The following is a 27,579-nucleotide window of genomic DNA, read 5'->3' as shown; positions in this document are numbered from 1 at the left end:
ATGTGCAAACCATTTCCTCACACTTATTCTACCGGCACCTTCTGAAACCAAAGTCTCATTAGGTTTGGGTTACATTTGTGTGTTTCTGCTGCCCCCTAAAGGCTCATTTGGAACAAGACTCCTCCCCACACCATATAAAAACTTCCAACATCACCTTTATTTAATTCGTATTCAAAGACGAGGTTTGTAATTTGGAGAAACTGTTCATGTGGTGAACGACTAATAATATGACCGTGTTTAGAGATAACACAACAGGTCACTCCTCCACTTTGGTACTAGACAAAAAAAACAAAACAACTCTTCTCTTCACAGCTAACAGTGCGTTTGCAGAGTTACTCATCAGTAGTGCTTTTCTCACTTTTTCTCACACAGGGAATGGAGAAGGTCAATCTGCTCAGCGTATTCAAATCCAGGCCTGTGGGGAAGAACATAGCAGCCATGTTAAAGAGGAACCTGAAAACAGGATGAGCTAGCAGCTCCTGTTTTGGAAATGAATAAAATACATTACCATATACAACAAACAAACCCACAGTTTCTACAACCATCTCACCGTCCGGGTGTCTCCAGGATCAGAGGGACGTTGTCCAGCCTGGGCTCATTGACAATTTCTTGAAATGCAGAGATTCCAATGTGACCTTTACCGATATCTTCATGCCGATCCAGGTTACAGCCAAGTTTACCTTCAGGTTACACAGAAAGAATAAGGAAAGACAACTAGAGACTTGCATGTGTGATTTTTCTGTCTCTATGCCCTGGCTATACCTTTGGAGTCATTAAGATGAATGGCCTTGAGGTAGTGGAGCCCCACTTCTTGGTCAAACTCATCCAGCATGGCCTTCACGCCTCCCTCTGCAGCAAGGTCGTATCCTCCCAAGACGAGACATAAAACAACAATTGAGCACAGAAAGAAACTCTCTCAGGTCTTATGCCAGGTTGAATATTTTAAGGTATCACAGCCCTGTTGGACAGAAAGCAAATTTGAGGTTAACATCACAGGTTTCACTCACCTGCTGCAAATGCATGGCAGGTATCTAGACATACTCCTACTCTGGTCTGGTCTCTCACTCTGTCTATGATGCTCTTTAGCTCACAAAACTTGCCGCCCACCGTACTGCCTTGGCCACTCATGTTCTCCAACACTGACCACACAGAAAGCCCAGAGAGCGAGAGACAAAAAAAAAAAAAGAATAAAAAAGGTTTTTAATATGACACACTCATACATTTGTAATATTTCTCTGTCGTTATCTCTTCAAACAGAGTCTGAACGCAGCTTTTGCTGTTGTATTCTGCTGTACAGTTTACCCCAGGCGTCAACAAGTAAAAGGCCCAGGTACACTCTTGGTTGCGTCCATCACACCACACAATGTGCTACCTATGCTCACATCTAAACCTATCAACAGAACAGCTAACACGACATCATACCTTTGTACTGTGGGAGAAAGTTGGAGAGCGAGAGCACCCAGTCAATCAGCAGGGTTGAACCCCAGACTTTCTTGATGGGAGGTGACAGCTCTAACTGTCCTGCACTGGCATTTATGTCAAACTTTCGTTAACATTAAAATGTCAGGCAAAGTTCAAATGGCTTTGTATTTAACAGACGTGCCATGCAAACATCATTCCTGTTGATAGGCATCAAAATCCAGTCATCAGGCACTTTATTAGATATGCATGTTCAACTAATTGGTGACGTAAATATCTAATTAGTCACATGGCAGCAACTCAATGCAGGGAGAATTAAAAAATTAAAAAAAAAAAAAAAGTGATTTAAGTGACCTGGAATGTCGCATGGTTGGGCTGGTCTAAATATTATAGAAACTGGTGATTTTCCCGCTTCTATCGTTTACAGAGAACCGTCCGAAAAAGAAAAAAATATCAATTGGGTGTCAATTCCTTGTTAATGCCAGAAGTCAGAAGAAAATGGTAAGACTGCTCTGAGATGATAGATATGCAAAGGTAATTTAAATAATTAATTTATTCAAGGGAGGGCTTTCGCTTTGGCGGCCTCAGGATCTCATCTCTGATTTTTGCGGATGATGTGGTTCTGTTGGCTTCATCGGGTGAAGGCCTCCAGCTCGCACTGGAGCGGTTCGCAGCCGAGTGTGAAGCAGCGGGAATGAGGATCAGCACCTCCAAATCTGAGGCCATGGTTCTCAGCCGGAAAAGGGTGGAGTGCCCACTCCGGGTCGGGGATGAGGTCCTGCCCCAAGTGGAGGAGTTCAAGTATCTCGGGGTCTTGTTCGCGAGTGATGGGAGAAGGGAGCCGGAGATCGACAGACGGATTGGGGCTGCAGCTGCAGTAATGCAGACGCTGCACCGGTCCGTCGTGGTGAAGAGGGAGCTGAGTGTAAAAGCGAAGCTCTCAATTTACCGGTCGATCTACGTCCCTACCCTCACCTATGGCCACGAGCTGTGGGTAGTGACCGAAAGGACGAGATCGCGGATACAAGCGGCGGAAATGAGCTTCCTCCGAAGGGTGGCTGGCATCTCCCTTAGAGATAGGGTGAGAAGTTCGGCCATCCGGGAGGGGCTCAGAGTAGAGCCGCTGCTTCTCCACATCGAAAGGAGCCAGCTGAGGTGGTTTGGGCATCTGGTAAGGATGCCCCCTGGGCGCCTCTTGGGTGAGGTGTTCCAGGCATGTCCCACCGGGAGGAGGCCCCGGGGCAGACCCAGGACACGCTGGAGAGATTATATCTCTCGGCTGGCCAGGTGTTCCCCCGGATGAGCTGGAGGAGGTGGCTGGGGAGAGGGAGGTCTGGGCCTCTTTGCTTAGGCTGCTGCCCCCGCGACCCGGCCCCGGATAAAGCGGATGAAGATGGATGGATGGATGGAATTTAAATAACCACTTGTTACAACCATGATATGCAGAAGAGCACAAACACAAAACACATCAAATCTTGAAGTAGATGGGCTACAACAGCAGAAGACCAGAATGGGTCCCACTCCTCTGAGCTAACTGAGGCTACGGTTAAAATCAGCTCACCAAAACTAGAAAACAGGAGAGTGGAGAAACATTACTTGGTCTGATGAGTTTGGATGGTAGGGTCTGAATTTTTTATTGTTGGTACTGTACTCAAATGGTATTCACAGTCACCAGATGTCAATGTAAAAGAAGTACCTTTGGGATTTGGTAGAACAAGAAATTCCCATGTGACTCTGACAAATCTGCAGAAACTGTGTGATGTTATCATGTCAGTATAGACCATAACGTTTCCAGCACCTTGATGAAACTGTGCTACAAAAACTTAAGGCAGTTCTAAAGGCAAAAGTGGGTCCATCCCCATAGTAGCATGGATTATCTAACAAAGGTTTTACTGAGTGTATATAATTTATATATATATATATATATATATATATATATATATATATATATATATATATATATATATATATATATATATATATATATATATATATATATATATATATATATATATATATATATATATATATATAGAGATTTAGTCCACTAACAGAAAGCTTAACAACATGAAGTTATATTTTGTGTAGGGATTCTTTGGATTCCTGTGTTAGAAAAACTCCGACCTGACTCATGCTACAAGCGCCGCCACAAACAGTCCTCTGGGTGATCACGTTTTTTTAGGCTTTGCTGGTGTGGAATGTGCTGCCTCCACTCTAAAGGTTTGCAGATTCAGTAGATTCCTTTTAAAAAGTCTGCTAAAGGCATATCTGTTTAGTCAAGCCTTTCGGTAATATGTATTCACCAGAGACCAGATGTATAACTGGAGTGTAGACAAAAATCACAAAAACGTACATAGGCCTTTCCCTGCCCACCCACACAGGCTTGATGGAGCACTTTTGTGTATTAAGGCATAAATCACTGAGTTTTTGACAACTGGTTCTTTGCTACATTGTTTATCTCCCTTTTGTACTTTGGCTTAAAAACGTATCTTTTAGAAACGGGGAGGATAGGACATTTAGTAAGATTGACATGCACTGCTAATTGGTTTACAGTATGCCAGAGCAGCTACTGACCTTTACGGCAATGATTTATAGTCCTCTGCTGGACAGCACAGGATTTAGAAACAAATACAATAAAGAAGTGCTTTATGAAATATGGTTTATAAAAGATGGATACAATCACTATGGCGTCATTAATTAGTAAAGTCTTGTTATGAAACCTCTGGCTGAGCTTTGTTGCTATTGGGTTCTTTCTGTTTTGGAAACCAGGTGAGCAAGTTCATATGGTAGTTACTTGCCACAGGCCCACACTAAGGCCTACCCAATTCTGTGCTCCTTCATATGCATTTTTTATAATATGAGCTTCATGCTGTATTTAAATAAGTCTTCAAACCAGCTATAAACCCACTGGTATAGTGCCTGCTGAGGTCAGAGATCAGAGTCAGAGAGTCATACCCGCGTACTCTGATATCGGATCCGCCGTTCTAGAAAAAGCTGGGAAAAAACAGGATTTGTTTTGGTTCTTTGCCAGGTGGAGCCATTCAGGTTTCACTGACAATAATGGCTAATACTTACTTTTCTTTAGCCTGATCAGTGCTCTGTAAAGTGGCAGTACAGATTAAAAGTTTATAGTTTTATTGCTTCCAAGTGGGAAATCAGAGCTGAAGGGGTGTTCCACAAAAACATTTCGACTGGGAATTTTCAGTTGTCTTATTCATGAAAACACAATTTCTGCAACCAGAGTTGCTGCCCCCTGTTGGTTATTAGAAAGAATGCACTGGCTTCACTTTTCAGACTGGGAACCTATGTCCATCTTTTAGATGGAGTCTATGAGTTTTATTAATACCTCTGGCAGTGTCTCTGCATATGGGTTTCATCGAAAAGGCAATGACTGCAAGGTAGATACACACTGCTAGTTGTTTCAGGTGCTCTGGCGGCCCTCTGTACCTGTAACCACTGATGGTGTTTGCTGGTGAGCATAATTGATGGCGCTCGCAATCTTGTCCACACACTGCTCAGTGGTGATGGTACCCAGGGAGGAGCCGGGGTGGAAGTTATAGAGGCTGAGTCCCAGGAGGTTGCAGCGGCTGAGCTCGTCCACCAGCATGGCCTGGCTCTTTTCAAACACATCTAGTTGAAAACATGGTATGCAGGTTAGACCAAAACAGAGAATAATTCTGCAAAAAATAATAAGAGATAACTAGGCATGAAAGGAATGGTAGACAATAATCAGTGTCTGACGGACCATCTTTAGGAGATCCACAGTTCATCAGGTAGGAACCATGAGGCAAGATATGAGCTGGATCAAACCCCTGTTGGGAACACAGCTCCTGAAACTTTGCTGCAGCTGTATGGTCCAATGCAGGCCTCTTCCACGATCGCTGGGAGCCCAGGAACAGGGCGAAACTGCTGCCACCCATCTCTGTACAGGACTCCACGGCTTTCCATATCCCACCTGTGGACGTGACGTCACACAAGTGTAAGTAAGTGTGTTTATCTTAAAGGGTTCCAAGAAGACGACATTAGGCCCTACCTTGAATGCCAACATGAGCTCCAATGTACTTCTTAGTTGCGCGGATGTTCTTCCTGTGTCCTCTCTCCTCGGTGTCCTCGCCCTCCTTTACTCCTGCAGAGGCATCCTCGTTTTTCCTTTTTCTCGTTCCCCTTTTTCTCTGACTCATGCTATGAAGAGAAAGTTGTAAGCAGCCCTTACGAAATAAGCAATAAGTTGACTGTCAGAAGTTTATGGAGGTCAAAGAGCCTGTTTTATGCATCCCTCCAGGCAGAAGCCAGCCAGTCAGAGGGCTTCCACGCAGCTGCTACAGGCTGGTCATTGGAGACGCTTCATGCTGAGCAGCAAAATGGCCGCCCGTCACCCGACTGACTCCACAGCGCTTTGAATTTAAATTCTTCTGCACATTAGGGTTTACACTATTATAACGGTAGTGCTCACGAACCAGTACGTTATTACGCGTGTATTTTCATTTTCTGCCACTTTACTTGATTCTCCGCTCAGGCGTCGCTGTTCTTGTAGCCTCGACGAATGCCTCAAAAAGCTAGAAAAAAATCGCACTGAAGCACTTTAGCTAAGCTAGCTAGCACGCTAGCGTATCTTCATATGTGATTCCCGAGGTAAGTGGGTGAAATTTTTACATTTCTCGGCGTTGCACTGGGACGTTGTTTGAATGCATGCGAGTGGGCTGCATCTTAATGGAATGCCATGCCACGGCGCTTGCAAACCAAGCTAGCGCCATTAACCTGGCTACTTGTAATTCCTGCTGTCACTGGATAATGCTACCTTAGCTTATCTGGCTAATGTTCGGTAGCATTAGCGCCGTTTTAGCAGTATTTTTGGCACTGCGTTAGCTGAGCTGGGTATTTGGCTGGGTATTTGGCCCTCTTATGTGTTTGCTGTTCAAGACCGTTGTGTACACTTAATAGAGCAGTTACTGAACTTGCGTTGGTTTGAACTCGTTAATACCTGCTGTGCACCGTGTCCACGTATTTTAGTCTGAACCCCTCCTTAACGTTAGCCTCGACGAAATATTTTATTAGCAGCAGCTGCTGAACTTGCCGCTTGTGTAAACCTTAAGGGGCGAGGATGAATGTGTCTGACTATTTCAGCTAAAGCGGATTTATTCACCCGTGTCTTCAGTTTTTGAATATGCCTTTCCATTTAAGCTCAAAACTCAAACCTTTTTGTGCTGTGGGGCTAGCTGCCGAATGCTGGTGAGCTTGGAATAACGTTGACAGGTATGTCACGCATAAACTGCTGGAGCTGCTGGATAAGGTTTACTATACTGCAGATCTGACAGATTGAAATAACATCGTGATGATGTCTGGCTTTCTGATACTTCTGGCCTGAGATCATAAATGCTTCAGGGACGATGACAGGTCGCTGTCCCCAAATGTAGGAATCCTGCTTTCTGGAAGTGTTAACGACACGAAGCAAAAACGAAACCAACATAAGACCGAGGCAACCGGAGCATACCAGATTGCTTGGGTTTTGCTTTGCCCCTTTAAAGGAGAAAACTAACGACTTGTGTTTTAACGTGCTAAGATGAACCCAGACATGCTAATGTTGCGGTTATTGCCATATTGTAATGCATACATGATTTACATTTTGCGCATTTACGGGCGCTTCCCTGGTTCCGCTCTAATAGAAATGAATGACATTTCTATCACCCTGTTAGATAAACAGTATAAACCATTCGTTTCTTTTAAAAATCGTAGTATAGCTCAGCTGTTCCATCTTCAAACTGAAAAATCGAACAATACCATGTTTAGCTTGTCCCTGACATCCTGCTCTAGGGATCATAGAGGAGCTATGGGGAATCCTAATGACAATGCACTCTTTGTTGTAGCTGAAATCTGCTTTTTTTATTATTCTCATTTTATTTATTTAAAGCCAGTAAAGAGTATGATTCTGGATTTGTAACTACCAGCACACTGTCTCAAAAACAAATCTAGATTTCAAACTTTCGGTTTATCTGTTATGGGTTCCTGGATATGTAGATCCAGTCAATCAAGCTTAACTGATTGGACCTATAGGACCTAAAGGTCCGTTTATCCAATTGTCCAGTGGAAGTGTAGTGACAGAGATTGTGTCTGATATGGAGTTAGAATTAAATGTTTTCTCTTTTTTTTCCCTTGAGGAATAAATTTGGTTTACAGGAAAAATCTAGAAAATATGAAAACAAACTGTTGCTTGTTCTAAAATAGTTGATACAAAATTACAATTTTGAATAGCCTGCTATTTTTTCTACAGAAGAAAGGAGCATCAGGACAGGAGCAGTAGTTCATGGAAGACAAGAAAAGGAAAAAAGACGAAAAAAGGAAAAGGGAAGCCTCTCAGAAGGTGAGTGTGTTTGTATTACCAGATTCCATGTCCTCTAGGACAGATATTCTCAAATTCAAATGAACGTTTGTATCTTGACACAGTATGCAGGCAGTAAAATATGTGCACATTCACCCATATCATTTAAAGTGGCAGTTCTGCATAGATATATGTATGGTTCTATTAAAGTGACTTCAGTGCGCTCTCTTATCTCAGGTGGACACATTTGAACTGTCACATTAAGTCAGTGGGTTCAACAACAGCATTTAGTTTGGATTTTGAATTTTTGATCTTACATTATGCCATTTCAGATTTTTGGTATACACGTATATACAATTTAACTATGTTTGACAAGATACCTGGTTCATGATCTTGGCTAATTTGGGCTTCCTGAAGCTATGGAGTTGCAGTCAACACTGCAGCTGTTGAACTTGTTGCAATGAAATCTCTTGTCCTTAAATGTCCTTAGATGTTACATTAATTTTGTGAGGACTAAATATTGACAGATTATGTGAATAGTGAAAGACTAATAACATTAAAAAAACAGTTTCCTTTCTTTGTCTCACTCAAAAAGAAACAAAAAACAAACTAAATTTTAACACTACTTTCTGCTTCTCTTCATTTTAGGTTGCAGAGCAAAAAAACAAAGGTAAGCAGCACAGTGATATATTTTTATGGAGTTCGATATAAATATTAGTTTGCTCCTAAATATTTTTATGTCTTAAAAGATTGTGATGGCATCACAGTCACAGTAACATTATTATTTCTCTGGCTTAATAATGTGTTGGACAACACTTGATGCATTTTTTTAATTTTTAAACAAGAGCACATTCATCTGCATCAGTGATTTCTTTGTTTTATAGTCCAGTTTGTTATCCATTTCTGGGAAATGCTTGATTTGAGGTTACATTTGAAGTAAATAAAACTTGCATTCTTAAAATGCACCTGCTTAAACAAATATCTCTCTCACCTCCTTGCTCTTCTTGTAGTGCCAGACTTGACTAAGCCAGCTTCTGCCCAGTCTTCTGCTACCCAGAGCAGCTCTGCCTCCCCTAGCCCTGGACCCACCCCCTCTGCCTCCCCATCTCCAGCCACCTCAGGCCCTGGCAGTGCTGCCACCCCATCACAGGGCGGCAACAATGCCAAGCGCCTGGCAGTGGCCAACGGACAGCCCACCTCCACCACCAGTTCTTCCTCCACCGCTGGCGGCTCCAGTGTTGCTGGAAACAGCAGTGCAAGTAGCGGAGGCGGAACTCAGGCGCCTCAGCAGCCACCGCGCTACATGCCGAGAGAAGTGCCGCCACGATTCCGCTGCCAGCAGGACCATAAAGTGCTACTGAAGAGGGGTCAGCCGCCACTGTCCTCCATGCTGCTGGGAGGGGGGGTGGGAGGAGATGGCCCCAATGCAAACATGGCTGCTGTTTCAGGTAAGTGTTAACAATGCTGTTGGTCACAAGTATTAAAGCGGGTTTGTCAACTAATCACAGGGTGGTGTTTTTGGTGTAGAGTCTCCTGTCTACTTGCTAAAGAGTCATTTGAAAAAGGAGTTACTCACGATGGCAGGCAAGCATTGAAGGCCTGCAACCTGTGATATGTTTGTGAAATAGAGGCTATTGTCACACATTAATTCTGGGAAATGTCAGGAAAATCAAGTTAATGCATAATCTAGATGGTTTTCTCACATAGCAGAAAACAGGAGATGGGTGATTAAACCAATATTGTTTGTATTATTAGTCAAGGGTGCTACCTTGGCCATGTGTGAACAGAGCAGAGAAGATGTCTGCTTCCTCACTGTGAATTCTCAGAATTGTTTCCTGTCTGATGTGACTGACTCAAACATTTGGAGCAAATGTAAACATTTGAAGCTCCACCTGGTGTGTCTCTGCATGTTTGGAAACAGCTGTTGTAAAGCACTGTCTGATCGCAAACGTTACTTAGCTCTGTCAAAGCAGAGGTCATTTACTGCATTATTTAATGTTTTTTTAACTGATGAAGAGTCTAAAGTTGCTCTTTTGTGGGATTTACTTTTACAGATTCCGGCACAGCTGCCTCCTCATTGGCTCTCACCTCATCATCAGTTGCTGCTTCTACTACTACTTCTAATTATGCAAATTCCATGTGGGGGGCAAGCTCAGGCAGCCAGGCCTCCTCTCAGGGCAGGGAGAAGGTGATTGTTGATGGCAATGACCTAGAGGAGTGGCCTAGTATTGCTGGCAGTGATGGAGGGAGCAGCGGCAACAACGGAATGCCTGTGAATAGCATTAGTGCCTCTGGCAACCAATCCTCACCCACTTCCTCGTTCTCTTTGCCCAATGAATGTATGCAGTCGTCCAGCAGTTCAGCGTGGGTGACGGCTGCCTCCCAGGGTCATCTTGGAGGAGGTATTGCAGTAACTGCAGCTGGGCCTCTGCTACAACAGTCCTCCTCACTTTCCAAAGCCCCCGCTGTGCCAGGGAGCCATGATGCCAGTGGCTCCGTTGATGGCAGCAGTGGGATTCCAGGTGCCAACTTCAATCCAAATGCCAACCCTTCAGCCTGGCCTGCACTGGTGCAGCAGGATGGCCCCGCTGCTGTAGGTGAAGGAGGTCAGTCTTCCTTTCACCATCAGGGCCCTGGCGGGTCTGCCAACAACTCTGCTTCCCTAGGGGCAGCCGGTGTCCTGGGGGGTCACCCATCTTTATCTGTGAATCAATCAAACACCCATCAGCACCAACTTCACCAAATGCCATCCAGAGACAGAGAAATGGGTGGAGGGAATTGGGACAGTAAATCAGCGGGACCAAAAATTGCGGGGGGAGAAGGGATAGGGGGAGGAATGGACCATGGTGCGGGAGGAAGTGGGATGAGTGAAGAGCACAGCCTTGTCTCCTCATGGAGAGGCCAGCCTTCTTACCCTGCAGCTAACTCCAAAAAGGGTGCCTCAAGGACTGATGGTTGGGAGAGTGGAGGAACTTGCACGGGGGTATTTGGAGCTGCAGAAGGGGATAATGGGACTTCAGGTTGGGCTTATCCAAGTTCCACAAGTGGGGTTAATGTTTGGGGTAGTGCTGGAAATGGGGGCAACATGAGTCAAACCTCTGGGGTATCTCAGGGAGGGTGGGGGTTATTGGGAGATGGTGGTGAAAGAGGGATTTCTGGTAGTGAGTGGGGTGGAAACTCTGGTGGGGTTGGTGGACCGAATCCAGGAGGTGAGGGAATGAGTGGAGCCTGCAGCAGTAACAGCAGCAGTAGTGGAGGCAGCACAGCAGGGAACCCGCCCACTGCTTCCTCCTCTTCCTCAACAGCCACCACTACTACCAGAGCCTGGGACAATCAGAAAGGAGAGAGTGAAACGGGAGAATGGGGTGAGGGTGTAGGAGGACGGGGAGGATCGTCGTCCAGTGGTGGAAATTCTAGAAGTGGGGGCGCGCCTAATAGCAGCCGACCACGTCGGCAGGCAGTTAATGCAGAAGCTGCCTTACAGAGCCTGCTAAATCGCTCTGATCTGGATCCTCGGGTCCTGTCTAACACAGGCTGGGGCCAGACACAGATCCGCCAAAACACAGAATGGAACACTGATAAACATGCAGGACAGAGTAAAGGTGGATCTTCATCAGCTACATCAAAACATCCACCTTCTCTCAGTGGTCCTTCTCAATATTCTAGTGGACCTAGGACCTTAAGCACTGATTCTGTGACTCCAGGGGTCAGCCCTTCCCTGGTTCCATCCACTGGGTCCTCTGGTGAGGGCTGGGAGAGCAGCAGCAACAGTAGCAGTAGTGGGGCTTCTTTGTCTGGGAGAGCCCCACCACCTATCGGCCCCAACATGAGAAATCTTGGCGTATCACAATCTGGGCCAGTGACTCCAACTGGACCTGTTATAGGGTCAGGGGTAGTGCCAGGCCCTAGCCAACAGGGGAAAGCTACAGGCTGGGGTGGAGGAGGGATGGGGGCTGGGGATTGCCAGGAAGCCACAGGTTGGGGTAGTGATGAATACAGAGGCAATAGTAGAGGAGAAAAAGGAGGATGGGGTGATCTTGGGCAACAAAGTGAACCTGTGACTGGATGCTGGGGAAGAAGTCAGGATGAAAAAGGGACAGGAGGGTGGAAAGAAATGGGTGGGAATGGAGGGGGTGGGTGGGGATCAGAACAGAAGGCTGGGGTAGGTAAGAATTGGGGAGAGCAAGACTCCAAATTAAACAGTGGTGGAGGAGGGTGGGGAGATGAGAGGAAGAATGGAGGAGGGCACTCAGGTGGGGATTTAGGTGTGGGTGGGTGGGGAGACTGGGGTGAAAGTGCTCCCCGGAGGACCTGGGGGGCAGGGGGAACAGGTGGTGGAGGAAGTGGAGGAGGGGGTATTGGTGTTGTTGGAAGCATGGGGTCCAAACCCCAACAAAGTTGGAGTGGAGGAAACAAAATGCACCAGATGCCAAACAGCCAGTCGGGCTCCATCACAGGCCCACAGGCACAACTGCAACAGCAACAATCACAGCATCCACAGCTGCACCAAGCAATGGACCAAGGGGCTATGCAAGGGGGTGGGGGGAGGAAACTCATCTCTCAAGCCCAGAATCAGAACCAAAGCTCAGGCTGGACTTCAGGGCCCATCCCTGGTGTCCCTGGAGGAGATGGAAGTGGATCTGAACCAAGCGGCTGGGAGGAACCCTCGCCGCAGTCCATAAGCCGGAAGAATGAAGTAGATGATGGAACATCAGCATGGGGAGACCCAGATCATTACAAACCGGTCAACCTGTGGGATAAGAACAGTGGTCATGCAGTCCAGGGCCAGGCCCAGGGCCTGGCCCAGGCCCAGCAGCAGCAGCAACAGCAGCAGCAACAGCAGCAGCAACAGCAGCAGCAACAGCAGGGACCTCCAGTGCAGCAGCAGCCCAGCAGGCAGACTGCAGCACTTGGAGGTAACAGAGACTTCAACACTGGACCTGGGAAGTCTTCCGCTATGGGTAAGTTATTAGGAATTTAATTTAACTAACCAGGGTGTAATCAAAAGTTCCATAACTCAACCCATACAAATCCACAACAATACCTGATAAAAATCTTTATAAATTTCTCATTCCAGCTCATTGTTCACCTCTGTTAATTTCTTTTATCTGACTGTTTGCATTTCCACCATGATGTCAAAATGTTCCCAAAGAGCAGTGATAAACTTATGGAGGAAACTGATCTGTCCTAGATATTGAGAATCATTGCTGGTAATCATAGCTGGCCTCAGATTCCAAACAGGGCTTTTTAGTGGTATAGTTATAGTTTTCAAACCTGAATGCAACCTGCCGCATGCTTATCATTTCTGTCACTGTTTATTATTTGTGCATTTTGAATTAGTCTCCCTCAGGGTCAGACATTACACACTGAATGTGCTGCGCAAAAAACAATGCGAAATTCAGAATTTTACGGACCAGAACCAGCCAAATAACCTGTATACACACCAAGCGCGTTGCATTTTTGTAGAATTATTTTTTTTTTAAAGACTGAAATAAAAAATGAGGTTGACATGAAGTGATGATGAGCTGGTCCTGATGTTTATAAACAAGAAAATGAAGAAACAAATTCTTGGTTCATCCAGTTCTCACAGGAAGGCAGGAGTAGGGAGAATTTCATGGTTTGATCCAGGAGTTGAAGCTGTATCACGGCTTTCTTATGTATGAAAGGATGTCATAGGCGAGTTTGAACACTTCTTGGCAGAGTTGGGAACACAATTTCAGAGAGCCGAATCTGTTTAGCTGTGTGTCTGAGGTAAAATGGTATCATTTTAATATTTCCATATCAGTGAAAATACACTATTGGTGTGAATGGCTGCATTAAGAATGGGCGAGCCTGAAAAAATATTTTTAATGCAGAAAAATATTCATATAGATTTTACGCACCCGGTGTGAAAAAGCCTTTAATCTGAGGAAATGCATTTGGCACAAACCACTTTGACTTTAGTTTGTGTCTTTGTACATTGGCACACGTGCATACCAGTCATCATTGTTGATCACCACCCACTCGACTCACCAGATTTTTGTTCCCTTTGACTTTTTATCTTTCCCCAAATTTAAATTCAATGGTGACCATTTTGTATACACTGGAGGATTTTAAACTCTCAAGTGGTTCACAAGCAGGGTTTCTGTGCAGGAAGTGTTGCCTTGTTGCAGCGAAGTCTTGAAGTGGAGGTCAGACCACTTTAGATCAGATAAAGCCGATACAATTAATCTGAATGCATTGTTTTCACTTTAGATGAGTGATGAAACATTTCTTCCTTTGAAAGCATTGTGTCTAGGTGAACTAGATCAGGTATAGTTGGCTGTTTTTTGTTTTGTTTTTTTTGTTGTCTTTTTTATAGCCAGAGTTGCTGAACTTGTTCACACCTTATACATTGTTACACATTGTAATGTGAAAATGAGAAAGGTCGGATTTGTACTATGATTTATTGTTATCTTTTTTGGAATGAAAATGATCCCATTGGTTAATAAGATTTTCTTGTGGTTAAACACAAGGAAATTATATTAAATTTAGTGAAATCAAAACAAAACAGTTTTCTGTATAGTTGCTTTGTATAAATTTATATTTGTTCATTGCTTAAACAGCAATTTGAAGAAGCTGAAGTTTGCCACCAAAAATCACTGTTTGAATGAAGTGAACAAATCAGAAATCCATTGTTGAATGTGCAGTTTTAATGGGACAGCTAGAGCAACTGTTATATAGGTCATCACTGAAGTTTAGTGTTATAAGATAGCAGCTCAGCCATGGGAAAATAGTCAACCAAGCAGCAGCTTGACGTTTTTGCAGTCGTGACTTTGGAACCACAGTAGCAGTGAAGCGTCATTGCTGACTGATAGCGGAAGCCAGTATGGTTGCAGACAAAACACTTTGATTTTTGGATCAGTGAGCCAGACCACATGAAACCATGAACTGTTCAAAGAAGTGTCCTTTGTGTAAACTTTTTTCCCCTGTAAAAACAAACAAATAAACATTGATTAAAAGAAGCCTCTTTCTTGTTTCTCACCTTAACCATGCCCATGTGTATCTGCAGGTCCATCAGGCTGGGGGAGCACTTCCCCAACTAGTCCTACAGTAGACAATGGCACAGCAGCTTGGGGGAAGCCTAGTGATGCTCCGACTGGTTGGGGAGACCCTGATGATGCTGGAGGAAAGACAACATGCTGGGGAAACCCTTCTTCAAATCCCATCAAATCTGGTCAGAGAATCAGTTTTAAACAAAACCACGTCTTTGAATCACAAGTGTTAGTCATACAGTCTGATTTTGAGGTTTGCATGGGTTGTACCGGGTTTTGTTATGATGCATGATGCAGTAGACACACAACTAAAGTATTTGTATTTATATGAATGTCATTTTATAATGGCTTTAATCATAATCTGATAATGGCTTGTAACTTTTATGCTGCAGGTTCAAAGACTATGCAAGATGGCTGGGGGAACAAAGAGAGCCCTGTGGCAGCGTCACGTAACCCAAGCTGGGAGGATGAGGAGGAAGGTGGCGGCATGTGGAATAGTACTGGCTCCCAGGGAAGTGGGTCATCTTGGGGACAGGGAAGCAATGGTGGCTGGGGTCAGAGCCACAGTGGGAAGAAGCCCAGCAGTAAGGTGGGTTACTGTTGGGGAAAATTGATCTCTGTAAAGGAAAAATCAATTATTAAAATAGAATTATTAAAAATCAAAATGATAATATCTGAGGTCTTCAACCTAAGTGGAAGGACAGATGTCCTTAACAGGTTGTTCTGGGTTTTTTTTAAAAAATAAATAAAAAATTATTAAATTATTTGAAGTAATTTCATGATTTTTAAAAAAAATATATTTATTTAGCCATCATTTAGTCTTGTCAACATTCCTTAGGAGAGTTAAAATAAATGGTAAATGGCCTGTATTTGTATAGCGCTTTACTTAGTCCTACCATACTACATTGTAGCCACAGCTGCCCTGGGGCGCACTGACAGAGGCGAGTAAACATACTTACGTGAATTAGTCCCACAATTGGAATGCTTTTATTGTGAATTCTTATAACAAAAAAAAATCTTTAAAGTCATTTCCTTTGCTCTCCTTGTATTTGTCTCTTAGGGCCCATTGAAAGCTGGTGGAGGAGAGTCATGGATGGGCCCCATTAACAGACAGTTCTCTAACATGGGGTTGCTGGTAAGATAGAAACGTTCTTACTTCTTGTTGTGGTAGGAATTCATACTAAAAATTAACATAAATTACATTTGACACGTTGTAGTGTTCTGTGCAGTGAGTGTTAAAAGCAGTGCTCATGATGGGGAAATTGGGTTTCTTTGTTGGACAGAATGATGATCCCAGTGGCCCAAACATTGACCCAACTTCAGGTTCTATCCAGGAGAAGAAAATAGAGATGGATAAAAGAGGCATGGGAATGACTGATTACAATGGAGACATGAGGAAGGGAGGAAGAGGAGGAGGTGTGGGGGTGTCTTATCGTCCTCCTGGTTCCAAAGAGGCAGCACCTGGGGATGCTGGGGCTTATTATGACAAGGTGATGCCTCATTACCATGTTTATAGTCTTTGTATCTCGTGTCTTTCATGTCTAGATAACATGTTGTCTTTTATCATAATTTTTTCCTCGTGTGATTCTACCTTTTCTTCCTGCCTGTTCCATTTGCCTCATTTCTCCTTTCCTCAAACTTCCCCTACACCATAATATACCACCAAAACTGGTCTTCCACTGGCTGTCACTGTGACAGACATTGCCTTTGATCAATCAGGATGGGTGCCTTGGGGAGGAGGGTCCTTGCTCTCTGTACTCTCCACCCTCTGTCTACAAGCCCCATTCCCTCTTCAACCACTCTATCCCCTTTAGACAAGTAAGATAATCACTCCTTTTGTTTCTGCCCTAATGTCTTTGAAGTCCTTGTATAAATCTTCTGTTTTCATGTGATGTTCATAAATATGAAAAGTTTTACATCCACCTTCTGTCACATTCGGCTTAATTTTTTAAGATTTTCACATCCTCCGTCCTCCACTATAGGTCATCTGACATTTAATTTTCTGTGTTTGATCGCAGGCTGGTCACAATATCTTTGGCAGTAGTGGAGGAATGGCTCAGTCCAGACATCAGCCAAGTATCCCGCAGATAAACCAGTCACCAGGGATACGAGCGCAAGTGCCTCATCAGTTCCTGTCACCTCAGGTATTAAAAAAATATATTTTCTTTGCTGATAGTTTTTGCAGAAACTTCATAGATTATGGGTGCCAAACATATGGGCTTGGGACCAGAATCAGCCCCCCCGAAGACTCCATTTCAGCTCACTGGAAAGGTTTTCCAACTTTTCCTTCTGATAAAGACCTCCCCCTTTGGCATTGAAACCAAAGTAAATAGCTAATAGATTTAAATTTAAATGACAGAAAAGTTCCTGTTTTTCCACTACCTACAATAAAAGTTTATTATTATTGTTTTAAATATTGGATAGTCTTGGCAATGAGCTACCAGAACTTATTCTGTAAGTTTTCACATTTATTATTTAGAAAAACTGAGACCTGTTTTTGAAATTGTACTTCATCTTCTTATATTAAGACATTTCAGGCACTAAATGTTTACTTAAATGTCTTTACTCTATTAGAAAGGGGAGAGTAACTGATCTAGCCCACTTAAAGATCAAAGTGGGCTATGTGGTGTAAATTTATTTTGACATCTGCGTCATACATTAAACCATTCTCATTTTGTGCCATGTTGTTTTTATTGTTTATATCGGATGTAGCTGATACAAATGCAGAATGATTTCAACTTGGAAACTGTAAAGGTTGTATTTTTCTTTGTAAGCCAGATTTGCCTTGTAGCTGGTGTTATGTAACAAAATACTCCTATTCTAGAGCCCTGCATTTTCTGGCATTGCTCAGTTTAGTACGGTTAGAATACATACATACATGGATACATACATCACTTATGTAATTACTTAATGAGTCTTAAGTAAAAAGTAATATGCTAATGTAGCATACATCATTCCTCATGTTCATAGATCTGCTGATCTGTCTGTAGACTTGGTTGGTGTCCAGTCATCTCTCATTTTTTACAATACAGGATTGTCAGTTAAGCAATTCTTGCTTGCTTAACGTTCTCATTTAAGTGAAAGCGATCAAAAGCCTTGTAACCCCCTGCACTTAGTGAGACTATAAGAGTTAGTAAATGGTTAATATTTTAATATGGCCATGCATTACAATTTCTATTAAAGGTTAGAAATATTATGTATGTAGTCAGTTTTAGTTTTTACCCAAAAAAAAAATCAGTGTTTCAGACTGGAAAAGATTTCATAAAGCTTTCAGTCAGTGCATCTCTGTCACCAACTGATGAGACCATGTAAGGGATTGAATGTTGATCAGGAAGAAGAAGAAGGAAGAATGTACTTGCTTATAGTTACAGGAAAGCAAAATGTTTCTTTGGTAACAGGTGTGCCCGTCTGCTGTCTGTCTCTAGGTGCCAGGCTCTGTGCTGAAGCAGATGCCCCCTCCCAGTGGAAACATGGGGGGAGTTGGTGGTGTGGGAGGGGTGGCAGGAGTTGGGGGAGGTGTGTTCCCTCCGCAGCTGTCCCCCCAGCATATTGCAATGCTCAGCAGCATCTACCCACCCCACATCCAGTTTCAGCTGGTGAGAAGCAGCATTATATGTCTCTGAAGGCTACTGCAGGGCTCCAGCACACATCTGCTAAGGGCATAGGCAAGGCTGTACGCAGCCACTGGAGAATCTGATCTGTACTTTCCGTACACCACCGTTACCAAGGCGTCATTCCCTCTGATTGTTACTTTCTCATATGTGTGACTAATTTTCATGCATAATTTGTGTGACACAGTCAGCATATATATGAAATTATGTAGCCAAATAGCTAGAAGGAAATTCGATTTTTTTTTTGTTATAACACTGAAACTGTAAAATCCATTCAAATACTTTTGCAGTGTGAAGGATGCAAAACAAAATGTGACCTAAAACTGGTCTTGAAGCAAACTTTTTTTTTTTTTCTTTTTTTCTGGCTTGTACAGTGAACTTCCAAACATATTGCTCTTAATTCTTTTTTCTTTATGTTGCAACCTCACGTCCTTTTGCATCTTTTTTAATGGTCATTCAGGCTTGTCAGCTCCTCCTCCAACAGCAGCAGCAGCCGCAACAACAACAACAGCAGCAGCAGCAGCTACTGCAAAACCAGAGGAAGTTCACACCAAACACACGTCAGCAGACTGACCCTCAGCAGGTATACATGCACACACACACACAGACTTCTCTCTTCTTGTTTTTTTTGTTTGTTTGTTTGTTTTGTTTTGTTTTTGTTTTTGTTTTTTACTTCCACCTCTTCAGTGATTGTTCTTGTTTTTTGTTACATCATCTCAGCTGGCCAGGATTATGGCGGTGCTCCAGCAGCAGAGGCAGGTCGGGGGGTTAAGCAGCAGCTCCAAACTATCCCCCTCCCACCATGGTGGAGGTGGAGGAGGGGGTCCTAAACTGCCTGGGGCTGATCCCATGTCCCACCCAGGCCTGGCACCATCTGTGGCTGACCTGCACCAAAAAAATCTAGGACCATACTCTGGTAAACAATTACTTTTTAAATAAAAAAATGTCCTAAAACTGTTGTTTCAACAATGAAACTGAAACATTTTTTCATTTTGAAATTAACTGAATGTAGTGTAGGTTGGTTTTTTTTGTTTTTTTTTATGGCAGCTGTGGATTCACACATGTGTTAAAACAAAATAACCTTTGTAATATTTCTCTTCAGGGTTTGGATCTGGGGTGAACCTTACAGGTCTGGACCTGGGTGGCTCTGTGGTGGGGGGGCCTGGAGCCATGAAGGACCTAGGGGGTCAGCAGTCCCGTTTCAAGTGGATGATGGAGGGAAACTGTTCTCCAGACACTTCCTCATCTGAGAATGCGTTTCATAAAAATGGTGAGATTATAACTTTTTTTTGAAAATAATTTCATAGTGCAGGCAGAAATGGTTAATAAGATTAGCTGTGAAGTCGCATCTTAAAGTGATCGCTCTCTTTCTACCTAACAGGTCCTGTCACCCCCATAAAGATGCCAGGGGGCTCACCATATTCGCAGTATGACATGATGGTTGGAGAAGGGCTGAGTGACAGTTGGCATCGCACCCCTGGCAACAAGATGTGTGCCAAGCCTGCCTCCACACCAAGCTGGCCCCCTGGTTAGTGACTACCTTAAATCAAGATGATGATTATCAAATTTGTGCACTGTATGTAACGAGGACATGAAACACAACATGTATTACCTCTAATTTTCATCATAGACACCTGCTTTAAAAAAAAAAACGGTCATACATTATCAGTCTATGAAACTAGATTTAAAAATTCAGTGTTTTAAGTTAGTTTTTAGAGCAAATCTTGACATCAGTGACATCACTGTGTTGGTTGGTTGCTGTTAATAGCCCACCATACATTATGTCAGCTAAACAGTGACAGAACCATTAACCCAGTGGAAAACAAGGAAACCAAAACTAAAAAGTACTTTAAGGGGGTCACTTCTGTACAGCAATGAGTTTTTCTCTCTTTTCTCTTAAGTGGTTCTTTGTTGATGCCAGCTGAGCTGAAATGGGAGAATCTACCCATTAGCCATCATGCTAGAGTTTATAGAGCACTTTATAAATGAGGTCTGTGTGCAGAAAAGGGTGGCTCAGACTAACAAGCTGAAGTCTGAGGCTGGCCCCTCTGTTTAATTTTGCCTTGTTAGGTGTACAGATTGTCCCACCTGGCCAGCTAACACAAGAATTAGCTGTGCGCTGCAAGGAGATGGCCGGGTAGTGCTATAAACAGTAATTAATAAAAGCCAAAAAAAATAAGTTTGATCATCGTACTCAGCATGATTCTAATAGACTACACTCAGTAAATCATTGTGAAAAGAATAACCACAATGCTTAATTTTGTTACATTTTATTTTCATCACTGTCACTGCCAGCTGTCCACATGAAAAGTAGATGACATTCACAACACTAAACAACATTTCAGGAGAACAGTAAAGCTTCTGTTTCAACAAAATTGAAGTCTTAAAATAGTCTCATATGTGACTTTAGCCGTTTAACTAATAGCGGTTACCCAATGGTCACTTTAGAGTCTGTGCTCCTGTCTTAATTGCCAACAAGTTTGCAAAGTAGCTTACTAACTAGCAGGTATACTAGTTTTGAACACTTGAAACAACATCTGTGGATGTGATTTTCAGCTTAAAATGAGCAACTTTTAAAAAATGTCAGTTTAGTTTGACATCTTCAACTAAAGCCAAGCTATTGTTAGCATAAGTGTACCTGCTGTTGGCTGTCTCCACACAGACTTCACAAAGCGAGCATGTTGCTTCTCCCAAAATGTCCCTCTCACAGCAGAGTATCTGGTAAGGGTGGGTAGAGCGAGGGTCCCTGTGCAGTTACCATACCTGTATAAGGTGGTGTTTCTCAACCTCTCTACACCTCCGTATAGCACCAATTGTTATTTGAGCAATTTTTTGTCATAAATGTCTTTCATGCTTACTGGCTTGAAAACATAAACCATAAGGTGTCAAAGGTAACTTGTCAAATCATCTGTCAGCGCCATCTTCTGCCAACTACCTGTTAATTTGGCTTTCTTCCCCTCTATAATAAGCTAACCACTTGTAATTTACTATGAACAGGAAAAAAGAACGACTCTTAATTTCGTGTAAAACCAGCTAAATTGTGCTGTTTCATGTCCTCTTTAAGCCTGTAGGGTTAAATTTTAGGCTTTTCAGGCTTTAACGGACCACGTGTTTGTTTTTTCTTTAGAGTTCCAGCCTGGTGTGCCATGGAAAGGAATTGACCGTGTTGATCCTGAGTCTGACCCCTATATGACCCCAGGGAGCATGATGGGAAACACAGTGCCACCCACTCTCAATGATACAGAGCACCAATTGTTACAAGACAATACTGGTTAGCATTTGCGTGTCGACACCCGATACTCTTATGGATACCACTCCTCATATTTTGCTACCAAGTAAAGATATAAACAGGGAGTTGTGGCTCCTTTTTGCACAATGGCGCGGTCCAAAATTATATTTTTCATCTCATCTGCATTACAGAGCAGGTATGAGAAGGTTCAATTTAGTTTTTTCACATAGATCAGTGTTTTTACTGCCAGTGCAAGTGGGTTTGTTTTCACAGTAAACTTGGTCGCAGCCTGCTGACACAGATTTTTCCCTCTTGTGTTTTCCCTTATCTGACTAATTGGAAACAAGTGCTTAAAACTGAAACTAATGGCTTTCCTAAAGGTTTAAAAGGAAGGTTTTGTTTTGTTTTGTTTTCCTCCACTGTGATTGATTTCATAGTCGGAGAGAGTCACTGGGTTTTTTCCAGGATGTTGTAATGTTGTTGTAACTTTGGTATAAAAAGTGTCATGAGTGTCACTTTTGTGGTGATTCAGCGCTTTATGACATGAAATAGAAAATTAATCTTCATTGGATTCATGTGTTGTTTTCCAAATTTTGCTGATGTTCACTTGGCATGTATAAAAAGCAGTTTGACATTGGAAAGGTGCAACTTTAGCTCTACATATGTTACCCATGGAGGCTGTTTTTGGCATAGTTTATGATCATTCATTTTATGGTTCTCACTATCTTTGTATGCAGATTCCACCCCTCCTCTCAACACCTTGCTGCCTTCACCTGGTGCCTGGCCCTACAGTGCCTCAGACAGTCCTCTCAACAACGCACACAACTCAGGTAACCATACACATGAATATATACCATCTTCCTTCTAGGCTTTTGGTTAATTTATCTACGTTTGTATTTTTACTTCATAATTTCTGGTAATTGTCGGGTTATTAATAAACTCTACAAGAAGAGAAAGTAAATGAAGCAGTGAAAGAATTTGCAATATACATTTGAATTGGATTTGATTGCTTTGAAGGTCACAATTTTAACAGATTCAGGTTTAAATGTTATTCTGCAGCTACTTGGATAATTTGCAGTGAAATCTAGACAGCACTTAAATATGTTAGAAAATTCTAGTCCTGGAAAACCATGGACATCAGGGAGTAGCTTTGTAATGAACCAGTTAAGAGAATATGGAATATATGTGTTGCTCCTTACATTAATTCACTGTCTGCAGATATTTTAAAGTCTCCGTCTTGCCTGTGTCCTTTTGTCTCCTACAGCAAAGTACACAGAATACAAGACCAGCTGGCCCCCAGAGCCCATTGGACCTAAGTCTTGGAAAGCCAGTCGTGGCAGCAGCCAGACCCAGTTATCCCGCCCACCTCCAGGCCTAGCCAGTCAAAAGCAGCCATCGCCTTCCCCTTGGTCAGGAGGAGCCCCTCGATTGGCTGCGCGCAGCTGGAGTAGTGGCTCGAACAGCACTGGTAACGCTGTGACTAATTTTTCATGTTGTTTTGGTTTTTGCCTTTGAACGCAGTAATTTTTAAAAATGTTTAGTCAGGAGATTTTAAAAAAAAATGTCTTTGATTACTGAAAGTGTTATTTTGAGCTAAAGAATCCATTTATATTTCATTTGGAAGATTAAGTGAGGCTCAGTTCATGCAGTGGGAAAGTTATTCATCATTTATTTTGAGAAACTGGGAGGAAAAATGAAGTGACACTCCGTGGATGACTCCTCTTAGTAAGACCATTTTTCTCCTCGGTTTCTTTTCTGTGCAGGCTCGACCTGGAGTGACGGCAGCTCTCGAGAAAGCTGCTGGTTGGTGCTCAGCAACCTCACGCCACAGGTACACAAACACACACACGCAGGCAGATTTGCAGAAAAAGAATTTCTCAAAATGCAGAGAAGAAAACAAAACTATTTCTTAATTAATTCAAACTGATTAGTCCATTTCACATTTGTATTAGCGGCAGTGGGAGCTGAGACTAAAGCAGCCTCCTCCACCTCCTCTTGGGGTATCTCCAGCACTCCCACTCCCAGGCCAGATCAGAGATGTCTCTCGTCCAATCCTGATCATGTGCCAGAACAAGTAGAACTGAGTCCTCTAAATAATCTGTATTGTTGTAGAGTCTTTAACTTAAAGTGCTTTGAGGCAACAGTTGTGATTTGGCACTGCATAAATAAAATTGAACTGAATTTCTCTGCTGAACATGGAGTCCAGTATTGACCACCCAAAGCATCTTTAAACAAATGTTTTATTTATTTATTCATTAATTATTTTTAAAGGCCTCATGATCACAATCTCTGCTGCCTTCCTTAATTCTTGGTGCTGTTGTGGAAGCACACCTTGTAAGGTCTAGTGATCCCCAAAGCTATCTTAGCTGGAGCTAAATGCTTCTGACACACCTAACAGACCTGTGATTATTATCCAGACTTCTCTATGAACCACGGAAATCACCACCTATCTCTATAGCCAGCCCAACAGAATCTAGTTAGACAGCCTGGAGCTGCAGTGAAGGTCCATCATGGTTGTCCCTGATTTTGGCAGTGCTGTGTTTCACTGTTTGAAACATCCCAGTCTGTTTGACATCTTAACCTATTACTGTCCTTTTAAGATCTCTTTCGTCTGCTTGTTTTTTTTTACTACAGATTGATGGATCCACTCTGAGAACCATCTGCATGCAGCACGGGCCGTTGTTGACCTTTCACCTTGGCCTGACCCAGGGCACTGCTCTGATTCGCTACAGCTCCAGACAAGAGGCAGCCAAGGCTCAGAGTGCACTTCACATGTAAGGAATTATTTTGATAACATCTTTTTAAAGTAAATCTTAAAGTAAAAGAAACTAAAGTAGCATCTTGGCTTAGCTTAATATGTTGACTAGAAGTGGTAGCAAATGGCTAGCTTGCCTTTATCCACCGTCAACAAAAACCATCTACCAGTAAATCTAAAGGTCAGCATTATATTGTCCTAGTTTGTTTCATAGTTGAGCATTTTCTCTGTAAAATATCATAACGCTTGGCTTTCAAGAGTTGCAAAGATCCCTGTTACTGATCCCTGGAAAAGGTACCTGAAGTGTTAAACCATTAAGTGTTGTTTTTACAATAAAGTTCTGAAGTTTAGAGGTGATCTGGATCCTGCAGAAAGAACAAGCCTAGTTATTTTCACTTGCTTGCAAACGTGATGTGTAGCAAGCCATATTCTGGTATAGTTTCACTTTTTACAGTTGTGTAGACTATACATCACAAACTGAGTGTTCAACTTTTGTTTGCAGTTCATTTTGAGGCTGAAAAACCTTACAAGCTTTTGTGGCCCTTCATTCATTACAAGTGTATGACGGACTTTCTGTTTACCCCAGGTGTGTTTTGGGTAACACAACCATCTTAGCGGAGTTTATGAGTGAGGAAGATGTGGCTCGCTACATTGCACATTCCCAGGCTGGAGGAGCAGGAAGCGGAGGAGCTGCAGCCGGCTCCCAAGGCTCCGGGCCTACAGCAACCTCCATAGTTGGGGCTAACAGTAACGGAGGAAGCTGTGAAAGAGGTGGAGCAGGAGGAAACGGTGGGGTAGGAGGAGTAGATGGCGCTTCCACAGTCGGAGGGGCAGGAAATGGAGGAGCTGGGTCTTCCAGTTCTGCATGGCAAAGTCTAGAAAGCACAGGCAGCTCGTCGGACCAGTCTGCCACCCAGGGGCCCGGATTGGGCATTTTCACCCAATGGAGCACCAACGGCACCGGGATAGGTGGGGCCGGAGGTGTGGAGGCCGGAAGGCAGGGTCTGTGGGGAAGTGTGGGTGGGATGGGGGGGACAGGGTACCCCAGCAGTAGCCTCTGGGCTTCTCCGGCGCTTGAGGATCGTCATCAGATGGGCAGCCCCGCCTCGCTGCTTCCAGGGGACCTGCTGGGCGGGGGGGCCGACTCTATCTGAGGGGCCAGCTGACACACACGTTTTACACCTAAGGTGAAACACGTCATGCTCTGCATTGACGTGGAGAAAAAAAAAGCTACACTGGTCATCCAACATAGACACTCAACAGTCATACTACACACAAGCTACATGCACACATTACTTTCACACAGACATTAAACCGCCTAACTTTAAATGAAGACAACAGTAAAACTTGAACCGGGGGAAAAAGGTGAAATCCATTAAACTCTTTAGGACGTAACTGGATAGCTCTTTGTCTTTTTACTTCAGACCACACACCTGCATTCAGAGACCCAATCACTCAGGCATGCACTGTAGACAGGCTCAGCCAGAGTCCTACACGTCAACAAGTTTAGCTATTGCTGTTTTTAGTGTGCCACTTTTTTTAATTTTATATTGCTATTTAATGGTCAAATCTCAAAAGTCAGACATGCAGACTGAGCCCTCTTAGACCTGGCTGGCGTACTTCGGAGTTCCCACTTTTGGAAGCTTAAGAGCGGGAAGGATCGGAACTTTAAAAAAAATCTGGGACAGCGCCACACTACTGAGTCAAATGGACGATCAGCAACGTTTGAGATGCGCAAAAGGAAAGAGTCTTTTTAGTAGGTACCGACACATCTACATTGGTGGGAATATGCCATCACTATGGGACCCAGGGTGGAAAAAACACAAAATCAAAACAAAAAAAACAACATTAGCCAAACTTGCACTATATGCCTCTGGGTTTGTTGTTGACGCATCCTTCCACAAATCCCTCCATTTTTGAAACAGAGCTACAACACAACTACATAGACCTTAAAGAACAATTAAATGTTACAGCAGCAGTGGCCTTGGCTAACACCCAGCGGCCACCCACCCTCCATGTCAACAGCATCATCACACCTTTTCATCAGTTACACACTGCTTATATTTGACAAGCAAAATTGTATCTCCTTGTCGATGTGCGTTGGTTGTTTATCAGTTTGTTTTCTGTTTTAGAAGAAAAGAGAAATGTGTGGAAAAAAACAGTGGAAATCCAGAGATGTCCTCTTATTTGCCCTTCAAACACTGACCTCGCTATTGTATTTTTTCTTACTCAAGAAATCAAGTTGGTTATTATATATTGTCATGATGTAATGGTGACTATGATCACATATTTACTCGCTGTACAAGGTGCCCTCCTGCCTGCCTGTGTGTGCATGAACTGAGTGTTGACAGTTACGACTGAATGGAGAAGGATGTGATTATGATGACAATTATATCGGGAGTGTCTGTGTTATTGCTGCAACATTGAATGTTTTCTTTTTTTCTTTTTTCTTGTCCATGAGAGATTCATGAATGTGTGTGTGCGCGTGCGTGCTTTTGAACACTGATCTTCTCCAGTCAGGGAAGTGAATAGATGTAAATCTGACGGCTTACATTTGAGAGAAAGACCGTGTGTGTGTTTTTGCGTGCTTGACTGGATGTTGTGATAGCTAAAAAGTTCAAAAACATTGGCACTATTGCATTTGTCTCCTAAGTTGTGTTTTTAGTCGCTTTTTGTTTCCGTTTATATATATTTTTTCTTTTAAATGCAATAAGAGAATATTTTTGTTTTTAAGACGAAGCAACCAACCGAAGGCATTTTTATTAAGATGCCGCAATCTTACCATACCAAGCTGAGCTGGAAACAGTGTTTTACAGACACGTTAAAGACATTTTATGTTTTACTGTGTTTCTTTTTATTATGTATCAGTTTAAATTAAGTCAGTCTTTATTATCACTCCTGTTCAGGATGTTTTCCTTTGTTTCAGATGTTACATAAAAGGAGAGGAAATTAATTTAAAGCAGAAAAGAACAAGATAATAAAGGTTGAATTGAAGCACTGTCTTTTTTTCACTTTGTGCCTCTGAGTAGTTTTCTTGAGAAGTCGAGGGTGGCGAAGATTTGATGAACTAAATTGATTTTCTCTGACAGGAAGGAACATTTAAAGAAAAAAATGGTCATGATCACTGAACTCACAAAACACATCTTTTGACTTAAATCATATGCCAATTATGATCTCACTATCAAATGTCTTAATAGGATAAAATGAAGTGTAGGGGTGAAATGTCAGATGGCATC

The 27,579-nt window shown here is 43.0% G+C and overlaps 2 protein-coding genes across 5 annotated transcripts; one reads left to right on the top strand and one right to left on the bottom strand.

Annotated features, from left to right (window-relative positions):
• Nucleotides 1–135: 135 nt before the first annotated feature.
• On the bottom strand, nt 136–6,832 carry si:ch211-141o9.10 (uncharacterized). 2 transcript variants are annotated; one of them, XM_006807308.3, is made up of 8 exons: nt 6,615–6,832; nt 5,453–5,601; nt 5,165–5,374; nt 4,867–5,049; nt 1,008–1,139; nt 763–867; nt 551–680; nt 136–415 (listed from the first exon to the last, which is right to left on the bottom strand). In XM_006807308.3, the coding sequence occupies exons 2-8, from the start codon at nt 5,598–5,600 to the stop codon at nt 355–357; spliced, it is 969 nt and encodes a 322-aa protein (XP_006807371.1). In that variant the 5' UTR covers nt 5,601; nt 6,615–6,832; the 3' UTR covers nt 136–354. The 2 variants fall into 2 exon arrangements, with proteins under 2 accessions (XP_006807371.1, XP_006807370.1); XM_006807307.3 differs by lacking the exon at nt 6,615–6,832 and adding an exon at nt 6,401–6,439.
• On the top strand, nt 5,738–27,332 carry tnrc6ba (trinucleotide repeat containing adaptor 6Ba). 3 transcript variants are annotated; one of them, XM_035915101.2, is made up of 22 exons: nt 5,738–6,051; nt 7,691–7,777; nt 8,384–8,405; nt 8,746–9,183; nt 9,790–12,696; nt 14,766–14,930; nt 15,141–15,337; nt 15,809–15,883; nt 16,032–16,238; nt 16,447–16,566; nt 16,767–16,892; nt 18,174–18,344; nt 18,820–18,942; nt 19,080–19,275; nt 19,462–19,629; nt 19,741–19,887; nt 21,487–21,630; nt 22,326–22,418; nt 22,853–23,056; nt 23,352–23,419; nt 24,223–24,362; nt 24,930–27,332. In XM_035915101.2, exons 2-22 carry the CDS (start codon nt 7,721–7,723, stop codon nt 25,495–25,497), a joined length of 6,336 nt encoding a protein of 2,111 aa, XP_035770994.2. In that variant the 5' UTR covers nt 5,738–6,051; nt 7,691–7,720; the 3' UTR covers nt 25,498–27,332. The 3 variants fall into 3 exon arrangements, with proteins under 3 accessions (XP_035770994.2, XP_006807368.2, XP_006807369.2); XM_006807305.3 differs by having other exon boundaries at nt 5,739–6,051; nt 7,688–7,777; XM_006807306.3 differs by lacking the exon at nt 16,447–16,566 and having other exon boundaries at nt 5,739–6,051; nt 7,688–7,777.
• The last annotated feature ends 247 nt before the right edge of the window (nt 27,333–27,579 follow it).

This window comes from Neolamprologus brichardi, chromosome 8 (genome assembly GCF_056152115.1).
Source record: "Neolamprologus brichardi isolate AB-2024 chromosome 8, ASM5615211v1, whole genome shotgun sequence".
NCBI classification, from domain to species: domain Eukaryota; kingdom Metazoa; phylum Chordata; class Actinopteri; order Cichliformes; family Cichlidae; genus Neolamprologus; species Neolamprologus brichardi.
Note: the sequence above shows the minus strand (reverse complement) of the source record. Positions and strands in the feature narration are given on the sequence as shown.